The sequence below is a fragment of the Oncorhynchus kisutch genome, linkage group LG10 (genome assembly GCF_002021735.2).
Source record: "Oncorhynchus kisutch isolate 150728-3 linkage group LG10, Okis_V2, whole genome shotgun sequence".
Taxonomy (NCBI): domain Eukaryota; kingdom Metazoa; phylum Chordata; class Actinopteri; order Salmoniformes; family Salmonidae; genus Oncorhynchus; species Oncorhynchus kisutch.
Genome location: NC_034183.2, coordinates 59,191,394 through 59,205,975, shown reverse-complemented (window position 1 = coordinate 59,205,975; position 14,582 = coordinate 59,191,394). Strand labels below are relative to the sequence as shown.

The following is a 14,582-nucleotide window of genomic DNA, read 5'->3' as shown; positions in this document are numbered from 1 at the left end:
CTTTATTTTTAGAAGAACTTTCTAAAGCTATTGTATTGTGACTAGTGACCAAAGGCAAATGTAGGCAAACCCTAACTACTAATATTATTGTCTTTGGGTGTTAGAAAAGCGCTATACAAATTCCATGTATTATTATAAATTATTCAAGATTTTAAAAAGATGCTCTGTTAACTAATGAAGGTTGTTTAATGCTGATGTTTAACATAGGTAGACAAGAAATACAACATTAAAACATAAAGACACGTTACTACTGAGCTTGTAAGGTTAAATTCATCATATAAACATGAAACTTCACATTTACAGTGGTAGAACTAGGTATCTATATGGGTGTGTGTGAAATGTATCTTTAATTGTATCAAATTACAAGTACAACAATAAAACTGGGCGATAACATTGGGATCTATTGGAGCCTTTCCAACTCAACCCACAGCAGTGCCTTCTGCTGGCTGTGGATGACATTGCGTATGGCGAGAAGCAGATCCTCGGTGCAGCTCCAGGTGCTGGATTCCAAAGTGTGGTAGAGCAGGGGCAGGGTCTCCAGCTGCTGCTCGTCCACCTGACACACCTCCTGCATCACGCCATCCTCCCCTCGTCCGGTCAGCAACTTCCTGTCAATGGGGCAAAATAGATAGACTTTGTAACTACTGTTTATAAATTGGATTAGAGAACATACAGCTACAAAAATAGAATAACTTATGATTTAAAAGTGTCTTGTAAACACACACAAATACAGATAGTCAGTCAGGCACCTACTTTAGCTTCTTGTGTTTTTTGTTCTTGGGTCGGATATTAATGACGATAGGGTAGATCCCCTGCCTCAGAAGGCCCTCCACACTACTCAGGCCCAGCTCCAACAGACAGTGCTTGTCCTGAGAGACAAGACACAGAAGAGGTAACCCACTGGGCACAGACATCCGTTCAACATCTAGTTTTGATTTACATTAGGTGTAGTTGTCAACTAACCTGAATTCAATGTGAAATCAACAAAAAATGTCACCATGTCATTGGATTTAGATAAAATCTTTTCCACGTCAATTAAACATCATTACATAACGCAAAAAAGAGACAAACTCGGTCTCAACCTTTAAGTCTTTACTGAAAACGCATCTCTTCAGTGGGTCATATGATTGAGTGTGGTCTGGCCCAGGAGTGTGAAGGTGAACGAAAAGGCTCTGGAGCAACGAACCGCCCTTGCTGTCTCTGCCTGGCCGGTTCCCCTCTTCCCACTGGGATTCTCGGCCTCTAACCCTATTACAGGGGCTGAGTCACTGGCTTACTGGTGCTCTTTCATGCCGTCCCTAGGAGGGTTGCGTCACTTGAGTGGGTTGAGTCACTGATGTGATCTTCCTGTCTGGGTTGGCGCCCCCCCTTGGGTTGTGCCGTGGCGGAGATCTTTGTGGGCTATACTCAGCCTTGTCTCAGGATGGTAAGTTGGTGGTTGAAGATATCCCTCTAGTGGTGTGGGGGCTGTGCTTAGGCAAAGTGGGTGGGGTTATATCCTTCCTGTTTGGCCCTGTCCGGAGGTATCATCGGATGGGGCCACAGTGTCTCCTGACCCCTCCTGTCTCAGCCTCCAGTATTTATGCTGCAGTAGTTTGTGTAGGGGGGCTAGGGTCAGTTTGTTATATCTGGAGTACTTATCCTGTTTTATCCGGTGTCCTGTGTGAATTTAAGTATGCTCTCTAATTCTCTCTTTCTCTCTCGGAGGACCTGAGCCCTAGGACCATGCCTCAGGACTACCTGGCATGATGACTCCTTGCTGTCCCCAGTCCACCTGGCCGTGCTGCTGCTCCAGTTTCAACTGTTCTGCCTGTGATTATTATTATTTGACCATGCTGGTCATGTATGAACATTTGAACATCTTGGCCATGTTTTGTTATAATCTCCACCTGGCACAGCCAGAAGAGGACTGGCCACCCCTCATAGCCTGGTTCCTCTCTAGGTTTCTTCCTAGGGAGTTTTTCCTAGCCACCTTGCTTCTACACCTGCATTGCTTGCTGTTTGGGGTTTTAGGCGGGGTTTCTGTACAGCACTTTGAGATATCAGCTGATGTACGAAGGGCTATATAAATTAATTTGATAACATTTTTTTATTGAAATATCGTGGAAGCAACATTGTGGGTCTCCCAAGTGCCACAGCGGACTAAGGCACTGCATCTCAGTGCTAGAGGCGTCACTACAGACCCTGGTTACAGGCTGTATAACAACCGGCTGTGATCGGGAGTGCCATAGGGTGGTACACAATTGGCCCAGCGTCGTCCGGGTTAGAGGAGGGTTTGGCCGGGGTAGGCCGTCATTGTAAATAGGAATTTATTCTTGACTGACTTGCCTAGTTAAATAAAAAATACAAATTGACACAACCCGTTTTTGCCCCATGGGAAGTGTTTGTTTGTGTGTGAAAGAGAGAGAGAGAGAGAGAGAATGAATGAATGAAAGAGTGTATACCTGGCTTATTACATCCTGAATAGACTGCAGACTGATTCCAAGAGCCTGCTCTGGGGTGGAAGCATCTAGCAGGAAAACACTCTTATCATTTCTCTCTGTGGCCTGGATTGGCTCTGAAATACATCACTCCATGAGAAGCGGTAGAGAGACAACATATCTACAAGTAATTACTTTAAAACACAGCCGATCATGCAAGAAGGACAACAAGCATAGTGCTTCTGAAATTTGAGTGTGTAGTGACAGTGTGTAAATAACCATGTGCGTGTCTGCATGTGTGTGTGTGTGTACCTGGTTGGCAGGTGTTGAAGTCCAGTCCAGACTTTGCTGGCTGAAGCAGTCTCTCTATGAGGCCACGAGAGAGCAAGGAGGGGGAGAAGATGACAGGCCGTTTGGTCTTGACCTGTATTGGCTGGACCATACTGTAAGGAATCAGGTGCTCCTCGTGACCTGAGCAAAGACACACACACACACATTTAAGTTCATGCATTTTTATCTTACTATAGTCTTCAAATTACAAACAAAAATATCAGTAAAGTCATATGGGAGGAGCTTACGGTTGCTGAGTGTGTAAAGGACCTGTGGGGTGGAACCAATCCCACGACAGCTGGGGGACACAGCCTTGACCAATCGCACACGCTCAGAGCCCTTCTTGGATACCTACAGTGAGGAATGGAGGAATCAGTAGTCTGGTTACCCTTGGTTACCAGAGATTCACACACAGTAGGGACAAGAGGAGACTTACTTTCTTCTTGAAATCCTTCTGCTCCAGGGCTATGGTACGTAACCTCACCAATAACAGCTGCTGGGCTCTGAGATAGAGAAAGATTTAGGGGATACACATTTATCACTACGTGTCCCATGCAGTCTATGAGTGCAGTCTAACAAAGCTAAATGTTTGCACAACTGTCTGTTATAGATTAATGGAACGTTTAATCTTCTTCTCATGCTTATTAAAATGTCTTACATTATATAACCCATTCATTTGAACTCTGTCACAAAGGTATTATTACAGTACATGGCACCTCTCCCTTACCTGTTGTAATTGGGCATGACCCCTGCCTGCAAGGGCTTGCCTGTGCCGGGGTTCACCAGGGTGCAGCGCCACTGGTACTTCCCATTGTAACGGGTGTCAGTGACGTGTATTATGTCATCACAGCGCACCCCCAGACAGGGCAGGTCGCTATGAGGGTCCAGGTCCAGGTTGACGCGCACGTAGAAGGAGTCAGCACCGTGGAAGGTAGGAGAAGGGAGCTGGGCACATAACTTGGAGTAGGCTGAGAAGAGGAAAAGGGGTGGGCAGTTAGTTACACACACTCTATTGTTTTATCTTTTTTGGTTCTATAAACCTTTTTTTGGTTCTATATATCTGACGCCTGGATAAAGGCCAAGACCATACACTATAAAGGTGTACTGTACTGAAAAAGCACATCAGTCAAGGAAAATAACTGTAAAAGCAGTCTCAGAGAACTTTACCCTCTGTGTTGGTCTGGTGTTTGAGAGAAGAGGGCTCTGTCCACCACTGCAGAGAGAAGTGTGCCACCTCTCCAGTGCACTGGCCCATCAGCACACTGCCCCCACCAAACAGAACCTTCTCCAGCTGGACAGGGAGAAGAGAGACAGTTACACCCAGTCCTGTGTGGCTGATTTTCAACTATCTGTTTGCCTGTCCATCTGTCTGTATGCCTCTGTTTCTCACCTCCAGTAACTCACTACCCTCCTTCAGACCACACTGCTCAGCAGGAGAACCAGCTCTGACGCTGCTAACAAAGATGCCTGTGCGGTTGCCCCCAATGATGGTGATGTCATCTGCCAGGCTGCCTCTTCCTCTTTTGGGCATGGTGGGGGGACTAGGTACGGGGGACAGGGGCACGAAACTGAAAGAGAAAGTGGAAAGAGAGATTGTAATTACACTTATCAGTATAAGGTTAAGATTATATCGCACACCATGAATGGTTAGCATGTGTACCTACACTACGTTGGATTAGCTGCCCTGATGTAGGCAGCACAGAGATGGAGACCTACCCGAGACTGCTGTAGTTGGGTTTGTGAGGTGGGACAGGGGGCAGGTTGATGAGGTCAGGGGGGAAGAGGTGGGAATGCAGGGAGCTACAGGAGTTTGACAGGGAGACCTCACTCTGGACTCCTGAAACACAATATAATGAGACATCACTACACACATCTATACTTAGCCGGAGTTACAGGTATTACAGGTAGCTCCAGACTTAGACAGACAGGAGGGATGTACTGAGCTGAACCAAACCTGTGAGGTTCTCATTCTCATCACTGCCCCAGGAGTCCAGGTCAAACCTGTAAAGGGATAAGAAAACAGAGGAGTTTATCATCATTTATTTAGTTTTAAATACATGTACAGCATAACATGGGATTTAAGAGAGGGATATATTCATATCAGAGAACAATGTAAAAGTTGATCTGCTATGGTATGACCATAGATATCCTATTAAATTAATAATAATTATATTTCCTAATTCTATGGGTATGACATACTCTATGTTGACCCTGCGGTTGATGGAGTTCATGCAGGGAGGGAAGGGGAAGATGGAGAGCCTGTTAACATCCCTTTCACTGTCCACTGTCTGTAAAACACACAGGACACAAACAAGAAGGGAAATAGAGAATGACTAAAGTATAGATGCAGGCCCACAATTTAAACCTATTCATTGTCTCCAAGACAACTTGAAAAAGTGAATTAATTATTCAACAATCCACATATACTGCGTGTATTCACAGCTACACTGTTCAGTGAGAAAAATACACTTGTTAATATAATACAGATGAATGCTAGATGAGACATGATGCTTTGGTATGTTGGCATGTCACAAAGTGTTGTGGAGTAATTCAACAACTCACTGGTGTCAAGAGATTCTCCTCTGAGTTTGAGCGGGAACCTGCAGACAAAAGAAAGTATTTAGAAGTCTAAGCCTATCCTCTCTCATCAAAGTTGTAAAAAAAAACAAAAAAAACGTTTGTTTTGGCCATGCCTATTTCTACCATGTCTTATTCCAACAGTAGTTCAAATACACGGGTTATCCTTCGTCAGCTACAGTGGTGTAAAAATGTAGAATAAATAAAGCAGAATGAAAAAAAGAGGGATCAACTCAGGAATGCTCTTTTCTTCAACGCTATCCTTGCAAAACACCAATCCCCTAATCCAGTTGTTCCCAACCTTTTTCCGTTACTGTACCACCAAGTATCTTTTGCTCTGCCCAGAGTACCCTTAAAGTACCCCTCGTGTGCATTTACCAGTAAGCCTATGGTCTTATGAGTCTTCTCAAGTAACCCCTTTGGATAGGCCAAGTGCACCACTGCATTCATCTCAACTCTACCCCCTGTATTTAGCCTCGCTATTGTTATTTTACTGCTGCTCTTTAACTATTTGTTACTTTTATTTCTTATTTTTGTTGGTATTTTTCTTAAAACTGCATTGTTAGTTAAGGGCTTGTAAGTAAGAATTTTACTGCAGGTCTGTTGTATTAGGTGTATGTGACAAATAACATTTGATTTGAATTGAAATATAGGCTTACCTTCGGAGTGGACATGGGTTTGGTCTGTAGAGGGAGACTGTGACACAGAAATGAAAACAGAGACATCATCAACATCTGTTCACTGAAAGGAATCCTACAGGTACCAACATGCTGACAGTTACACAAATTCCTCTCTGGCAACATCAATTCAGTTCAAGGGGCTTTATTGGCATGGGAAACATATGTTAACATTGCCAAAGAAGTGAAGTAGGTAATAAACAAAAGTTAAATAAACAATACATAAAACATCATATCTCTAACTCCATGCAAAACAACAATGTGACCTAATTAGCACACAGGAGTTGCTTCACCCTGATCTAAAAATAATATTCTCTGTAAGTAGACCATGAATAACCATGCCAAGTAAAATAAGCATTATTATTATGGGGATCAGCTCAATGGTACCTACTGAACTCTGTGAATGAGTCAAATGAAAAGACAGGTTGGACAGCAACACTGCCACACTCCTCAAGGACTATCTATCACATGATTATAAAGAGATAAATGTTGTGGCTGCTGTTGATGGTAACACTATAACGTTGCTAATATTCTAGCTGCTGCCAATGAAGATGATAAGATGGCGATGAACTCTGACCTTGCAGAGCAGCTGGTGAGTGCCGTTGGGCAGAGGGCTGAGGTCTAGGGAGCAGCAGGGCCCGTAGCACTGGTCTTCGCTGCACAGAGACAAGTGAGACTAGGAGAGGGACAGAGAGACAATCACATTAGAAGAGTACAGGAGAAGGCTGTAATATAATTTGATTATCATATTTTTGTGAGTGTGTGAAACTGACAGAATAGGGAAAACACAGTTGGGTTGTGCAAGTATAATCAAAAGTGTGTACACAGTATGTGTGTACATACAGTAGCTGAGACTCACACAGTGCATACAGGGCGAACTTTGCTCCCTGCTCCTGTCCTTCTCTTTCTCCAGCTCTCTCTGCTGCTGCTCTAGATTGGCCTGAAGCTCTGCAATGCGTTTACGCAGGCGGTTCTTGTCCAATAGGCAGTCAGTATACTCCAACTGCAGGCTGTCTCGACTGCGCAGAGCCTGAAGGATTTACAGTATCAGAGGGAGGAGGAGAGAAGGTGCCAGAGAGATGAGTTATGAGGAGACAGACAGACACTGAGTGGGGGAGACACTGAGTAGTGGAAACACCTGCGCGACTAGACAAAAATGATGTATTATGGTGAGTAATGGTGCAACTATGCAGAGAAAGGCCTTATATTATCCTGCAAAAAGGCCTCAAACACTCCGACCTAAACATTCCTCTCTGCATGTGCATTCAGTGTCCAAACAGCCATGAACTATTTAAACCAACAGAAACAAAAACCTTACCGTACATTGATTCGTTGATTCTAACCCGTATCCCTACTCAGACCTACTGACCTGGTCCCTCTCCTTCTCCAGCTCCATAATCTGGTTGAAGTAGGAAAGGCTCCTTTTCTGTTCCGTCTCCCAGTCCAGCTGCAGAGTCCTCACCTTCAGCTGCAGCTGCTCACACTGAGACTCCAGCTTCACAACACAACACACCATACCATCAAAGACAGAATAATACAATTGTGTTGATATATAAGAGGCATGTTTTAACACTTTATGAAACCTTAACAAAGACAACTTGAAAAACTGTCACCAGCTCAGTGACTTCTGAGAGTGAATAATGGGACAGAATGGTGTGAATAGGCTCTTTCTCTGCTCTCACCTTGTCCCTGAAATCCTCAGAGCTCTCCAGCTCTCCCTGTAGTCTGGCGATGTTGCCACACAGCTCGTGTCTCTGCTCTGCTGCCTCCCTGCGGTCCTGCTTCAGGATGTCCAACAGAGCCTGAGGTCAAAACGGAACAATATAAGAGTTAGAGCAGCACCGTCGGAGCGGGAAAACATCACAAACTCAGAGGGTGAATCAGATTCACTCTGAGTGGTGGCTCTACCTGTGTTTCAATGTGACCTGAATCAGATTCACTCTGAGTGGTGGCTCTACCTGTGTTTCAATGTGACCTGAATCAGATTCACTCTGAGTGGTGGCTCTACCTGTGTTTCAATGTGACCGGACTTCTGAATGTCAATGTGCTGCAGTGGCTCCTCCCTCTTCTCGGGAACAGCGGGGGCGTCGTTCGTCCGATGGGCGACACTCCTGTTCCTTCTGACTGGCGCAATAGAGACAGGACTACTGTCAGTCTCTTTCTCTGCCTCCATCAGTCTGGTCTTCAGCTGCTCCATCTGTAGAAAAGGTTGAGTAAGAGTATTACAAGGGAATCCTACCAGGGAAATGCTTCCTATAAAGGCATGTCCCAACAGCTCTTTAAAAAAAATGTATACCCTCCATTCACCCTTTTATCTTTCACCAGCTGCTTTCTTCTGTCCCAGTCACCCCCCTCTCCATCAACAACCCATCAGACCCCTTGTCCCCCTCTCCTCTCTATACCTGTTCCAGTAGCTCTCTCTCACGTGTGGAGGCCTTGGCCTGATCCTCCAGGGCACGAGAGTATTTCACAGCCTGTTCCAGGTGTCTGTCCTTCAGCCGGCCCAGCTCCCTGCTGCCTGCCTCCCAGTCCTGACGCAGCCTGTGGGAGAGACATTCAGCCAGCTCTCAGTACACTGGACATAGAAACTGTACATCCCTATTAAAGAAATGTATGACAGCCATGGACCATGGCTCATCATGAATGCAGTTTATGTATATCATTCTCGATGTTTCAAATTCCGCTCTAAATACGGTCATTCACCTTGGGTGTAGTGCACATTGTTGGGGCCTGTGGATAACAACCAGATGTTTGTGTGGTTTTACCTGTGAAGTTCAATGAATCAAACTTTAATGCTTCTCATACTGTCATTTGTCTCACAGTGCTTTAAGCCCTGTATATGTGGTTCCGTGTGGTGTACCTCTCCATCTGCAGCCGGTCATGTCGTAGGTCCAGTGTCTTGCGTTCAGCCCGGCTGCGCTCCTCCTCGGCCACACGGCAACGCTGGGACAGGCGGCGCTCACACACTTGGCTCCCCCGCAGCTGCTCCCTCAGCTTACGCACCTCAAGCAGCAGGAACTGAGTCAGGCCCTCTGGACCCTCCTCATCTGGTGGGGAAACAGCAGTGGAGGTAAATGGGGGAACACAGGTCATACAGGAGTGGAAGGGGGATATTTGGGGACAAATCCTCACCCAAGATGATGGAGCAGCGCTGGGTGGGCTGTTGTCCAGTGAGCTGAGTGTATTGCTCGGGGTGGTAGAACTCCAAAGACTCCATGAAGGCCTGGAGGCCACGCTGGCCCCGCCCATGCAGGATGTCAATCAAACGTCCTGATTAACAGTGATGACATCATTAAAGTTTATAAGATGAAGACGACAATACATCCTGAAGATGGAGACACTGTAAGTACTGTACTGACACAAGTGTGAAAGCTGCTCACGTTCCAGTAATCCCTTTGTCATTTTTTGTCACCTCTCTAACCTCATCTCTCTGTTTCTTCTTCTCTTCCCGTCTTTTTCACTCCCCATCTGTCTACCTCCTCCTTTATCTCCCTCTCCTTTACCTAGCTAGTGGCCACCCCTTCATTGCTTTCATCTTGATCTCCTGCCTCGTTACTCATACCCGTCTCCCCTCCCTCTCACTCCCCTCTTGCTATCCTTATCAAAACACCTTTTTCTCACACGGCACAAACCCCTACTTACCTCATTCTGGCCGATCTACCCCCTCTCTCCCTGCCTCCTCTCACTTACCTTTTACACTCTTCTCATTCCCTTCCATAATTTCTCTCTCATTCTCCCTCTCTTTTTCGCTCCCACCAATTCCCTCTACCTCCCCCTCTCTCACCAGCTTTGCTGATACGTAGTGGGTACTGGGTGGAGTTGAGGACCTCATCCTCATCCTGCTCGTCGATGACCTTGCACTGCCTCAGGTAGGGCGTGAGCTTGGCTGGGTTCAGGATGCGGGTCAGTTTGTGCCTCACCCCCTCCACCCGGTCCCACAGCTCCTCACAAAACTCCTCAGAGAACGGGGACACCGGCCGCCCCTCTTCTTGTCCCATGTCATAATCCTTCCCCAATACTGTGATGCCTGGTACAGAGGAAGCAAGTTAATACAGGACTGGTTTGAAAGAGGAGCCAAAGTTATTCTGTGTTTTAAAGAGAACAGGCTCAAACTATTTTGATAATACAGTTTTTGGCCATTGTCTGCTGCATTGTGAGAAGGAGCAGAAGGATTTACTTTTCTGGCTGTGCTCCAATGAAAGCTGGATGGGATTATTTTGCATTTAACATATATTACAGAACATTCGGAAAGTATTCAGACGCCTTGACTTTTCCCACATTTTATTAAGTTACAGCCTTATTCTAAAATTTATTCATTTGTTTTCCTCAGCAATCTACACACAATACCCCACAACGTGAAAACAGGTTTTGGAAATGTTTGCTAAAAAACAGAAATACCTTATTTACGTAAGTATTCAGACCCTTTGCTATGATACTTAAAATTGAGCTCAGGTGCATCCTGAGATGTTTCTAAAAACTTGATTGGAGTCCACCTGTGGTAAATTCAATTGACTGTACATGATTTGTAAAGAAACACCTGTCTATATAAGGTCCCACAGTTGACAGTGCATGTCAGAGCAAAAACCAAGCCATGACGTCGAAGGAATTGTCCGTAGAGTTCCGAGATAGGATTTTGTCGAGGCACAGATCTGGGGAAGGATACCAAAAGAATTCTCTAGCATTGAAGGTCCCCAAGAACACAGTGGCCTCCATCATTCTTAAATGGAAAAAGTTTGGCGCCACCAAAACTCTTCCTAGAGCTAGCCGCACGGCCAAATTGAGCAATCGGGGGAGAAGGGCCTTGGTCAGGTGGGTGACCAAGAACCCAATGGTCACTCTGACAGAGATCCAGAGGTCCTCTGTGGAGATGGGAGAACCTCCCAGAAGGACAATCATCTCTGCAGCACTCCACCAATCAGGCATTTATGGTAGAGTGGCCAGATGGAAGCCACTCCTCAGTAAAAGGCATATGACAGCCCACTTTGAGTATGCCAAACGGCACCTAAAGGACTCTGACCATGAGAAACTAGGGTTCTCTTGTTTAATAAAACCAAGATTGAACTCTTTGGCATGAATGCCAAGTGTCACGTCAGGAGGAAACCTGGCACTATCCCTATGTTTTTCAGCAGCAGGGAATGGAAGAATAGTCAGGATCGAGAGAAAGATGAACAGAGCAAAGTACAGAGAGATCCTCAATGAAAACCTGTTCCAGAGAACTCAGGACCTCAGATTGGGTTGAAGGTTCATTTTCCAACAGGACAACGACCCCAAGCACACAGCCAAGACAACGCAGGAGTGGCTTCGGGACAAGTCTCTGAATGTCCTTGAGTGGCCACCCAGAGTCCAGACTTGAACCCGATCGAACATCTCTGGAAAGTTCTTTAAAATAGCTGTGCAGTGACGCTCCCCATCCAACCTGACAGCTTTTTTTATCCATTTGCTTTGTCATTATGGGGTATTGTGTAGATTGATGAGGGGGAAAAATATTTAATCAATTTTAGAATAAGGCTATAATGTAACAAAATGTCAAGGGGTCTGAACACTTTCCGAATGCACTGTATACTGTAGGATCAGGATTAGGATTAACTTCCAGTACTGTGAACACAATTGATGGTGCATTATCTGCACCAATGATTGACTCAAGTTTCTCCTGGTGTTGCACAAGGTTGGTTGGTGGATCGTAAACAATAATAGGGACGACATTAAATCTGTCTCAGAGCTCAAGAATGCAAACACTGGTGTGATTCATATCGCACACTTAAAAACCTACTGCGATAGCAGACAAAGACCTCCTCAACTACTGAGGAGCAGTTGTGCCAACTCCCTGGACTAAGAAAAACACGTTCAATTGAGACTCTCAACACGTTTAGGAGTACAGATCAGGGACCCATGATCTAATTCCTTTACCGTAATTCCATTACCGGGTGTAAATCCCCTTCACTTACTGTAGTTCAATAACCAAAATAGATTTTTTCCAATTTAAGGTGCTGTGTCCTTTTTCTGCAGAACTATGAAGCCACATTATATATGTTTTAAAGTTAACTATTTACCGACAATGAGGGGTAAGTAAGTGCTCCATAACTACGCCCCCCTCGCGAACAGACAGACAGGTCGAGACACATCTGTGTCCTGTGGAATCTTTTCCTGTCATCTCTCGTTTGCCCATGCAGACTACTCATGTAGTCAATAGAAAACAGATATCATGAGATGATTTTTATCAAGAACAACTTTTTCCAACATCTCAAAATAAAAAATAAACACCCCTCAGACTACTTGGCAATATGAATATTTACTACATTATTTAAACGGAGACTACAATACCAAAAATAACTGTGACTGACAAGACAATAAGGAGGGCGAAGTGTAATTCAGTGCCGCAACTTTTCACCCCCGATTGACTCATCTGACTTTATCTGAAAAAGTCAGGTAAGAAATTATGTAATGTCACCTGTAAAATAAATTTTAATAATAAACCTGACAAGAAGAAATCTTAATTTCCCACTTACCACTCATTGTCAAGGATTGATCGTGTTGTAAGCAAACTCCTCAGACAGATATTCCACTTTTCATTTTGATCAATCATAACAGGATGAATGAGTACATAGAAACGTAAACTACTATTCCAGTATGGCTATGCTATTGCGTTGAGAAGCTGGTTGTGTTGTACCTGGGACGCAGTATCACACTCCTCCCCAATTTTGCAGTCCCGCCTCCTCACAATTGCCTGCACATACCATATTCCACCAATCAGCAATTGTTCACAACTGTCCTGATCATTCCAGATGACTAAACCAGGATAAGTTTGCAAAAACCGGATGTATCCAGTTTTCAGGGAAACAACTAATTCAACATAGGCTTCATTTTCTGCTGAAAACCCGATGTGGTACTCCTCTCAGGCGTTTTCTTTTAAGCCTGCTACTTTAGGTTAAAGCCAGGTCAACCCAAATACTGTATCTCTGGTTAACTCAAGGGAAACATTTTCTGTTTGAAAATTGAGAAGTCGGAGGAGTTGGACCATTTTCATGCCCAAAGTTGACCGTTAAAGCTCATTTCCTGCAATAAAGTGTTCTTGGTCTTTGGAAATCGATATTCCTGTGCACACAGTGTATGGTTAACATTAAACAAATGTTGTTAAAATGGAAAGCCTACCATAGTTCAAATGTTACCAGCCATCATTAGGCTAGAGGACAACTTCCATTTCAACAGGCCATACAGATCTAAGATCATGAAGATCAGTCATTTTCACTGTTGAACTTTTAGAGTTTACTCCCTTAAACGCAATTAGAGGGGCTGGAGAAGGGCTTTTCCACAAGGTGGAGCAATCCACCCACTGCTTTACAAAGTTGCTCAGTTTAATTTGGCTTTCTTTCGTCAATATCTTTGGAAGTTTCATTGCTCACACCAATAACACCAGTTATTTTTATTACATATTTGATTAATTCTGTTGAATATATAGGACAGATTTGTCCTATGTTATATTTTGTTAGATTGCCATACCCTGGGGCTCTTGCCCAGCATGTGACTCACCCTAGCCTGGTCCACTGACTCATACATGGTCTCTCTTTTACTACAAAATCTTGAATCAGTTTCCCTGAACTACTGTAGCAGTCTACAATAGAGGGAACACGCCTTACATACACAATGACACATAATTTAATTTCAATATTATGTAATTGCTTTTGAAAGGCTGCTGCTACCTTAGCAATGAGATTTAGTTAAGCCCACTTATTGCATACAGTTAAGACTGATAGTGGGTTTAATGTGAGACAGGAAATATGGGGTGCCTGACAAACAAATGTGTCTTTCTCTTGACACACTGAAAGGAAATGTCAAGCTACCCTCGGCCCCTGGGCCTCCCCTGAATAAACAAGCAGACCAGTGTCTCAGAGCTGCTGGACTGAAGAAGGGCCTACAGCACAGAAGCCAGAGCCATGGGGCCTACAAACAAAAAAACATAAATGAGGCGCCTTAATGTTCAGAAATAGATGCTTGAGACCACTTTAGCACGTCCTCTCCCCCCTCCCCATCTCTCTTTCGTTCTCATATTTTCTCAAAGCCCTCCCCTGCTTCTCACATTCAGAAGCACTGCGGCCACAGGCCAGGCCCAGAGGGGACATCATTCTTGTCATTTCTGAGGTGACAGAAACAGAGAGGGCATTGAGAGAGCCCCAGAGCCCAGTGCTGCAGTGGTGGAATACGTTGTCCCAGTCCAGCACAACCACACTGGCCTTCACCCAGTAGACCCACGGCCCCATCTCTGACTCGGGCCTCACTGTCGACTCTGCTGCAGCAGAATCAACCCTTTGTCCCCACAAAGAATGTGTCTTTCCTCACTTTTGGGGGGAAAACAAAGAACAAAAGAGTCAATTCTAATCTTGCTCTGCAATTTATTCTCCTCTAATTGTCCCCATATGATGTGGAAGGGATTATGCATGTTCCTGTTTTAGATTCAGATCAACACAAAAGATGCAACAACACCAAGGAGGCTCCAGAGTGTCAGTGTTAGGAATTTTTGATTTAAACAAAAAGAAGTCAGAGGAAAAACAAAGAAGAGAGAAAAATAGGATGCATCTATACA

At 44.6% G+C, this 14,582-nt stretch overlaps 1 protein-coding gene across 1 annotated transcript; it reads right to left on the bottom strand.

Moving 5' to 3' along the window:
• Positions 1–162: 162 nt before the first annotated feature.
• On the bottom strand, positions 163–12,681 carry LOC109898595 (caspase recruitment domain-containing protein 10). The gene is made up of 24 exons (XM_020493621.2): positions 12,511–12,681; positions 9,789–10,031; positions 9,137–9,274; positions 8,865–9,051; positions 8,407–8,545; positions 8,013–8,201; positions 7,687–7,806; positions 7,374–7,499; positions 6,864–7,034; positions 6,582–6,680; positions 5,987–6,023; positions 5,313–5,350; positions 4,950–5,038; positions 4,705–4,751; positions 4,467–4,587; positions 4,141–4,318; positions 3,918–4,041; positions 3,478–3,718; positions 3,187–3,253; positions 2,999–3,101; positions 2,733–2,891; positions 2,445–2,557; positions 754–869; positions 163–608 (listed from the first exon to the last, which is right to left on the bottom strand). The coding sequence occupies exons 1-24, from the start codon at positions 12,515–12,517 to the stop codon at positions 401–403; spliced, it is 3,060 nt and encodes a 1,019-aa protein (XP_020349210.2). The 5' UTR covers positions 12,518–12,681; the 3' UTR covers positions 163–400.
• Positions 12,682–14,582: the final 1,901 nt, after the last annotated feature.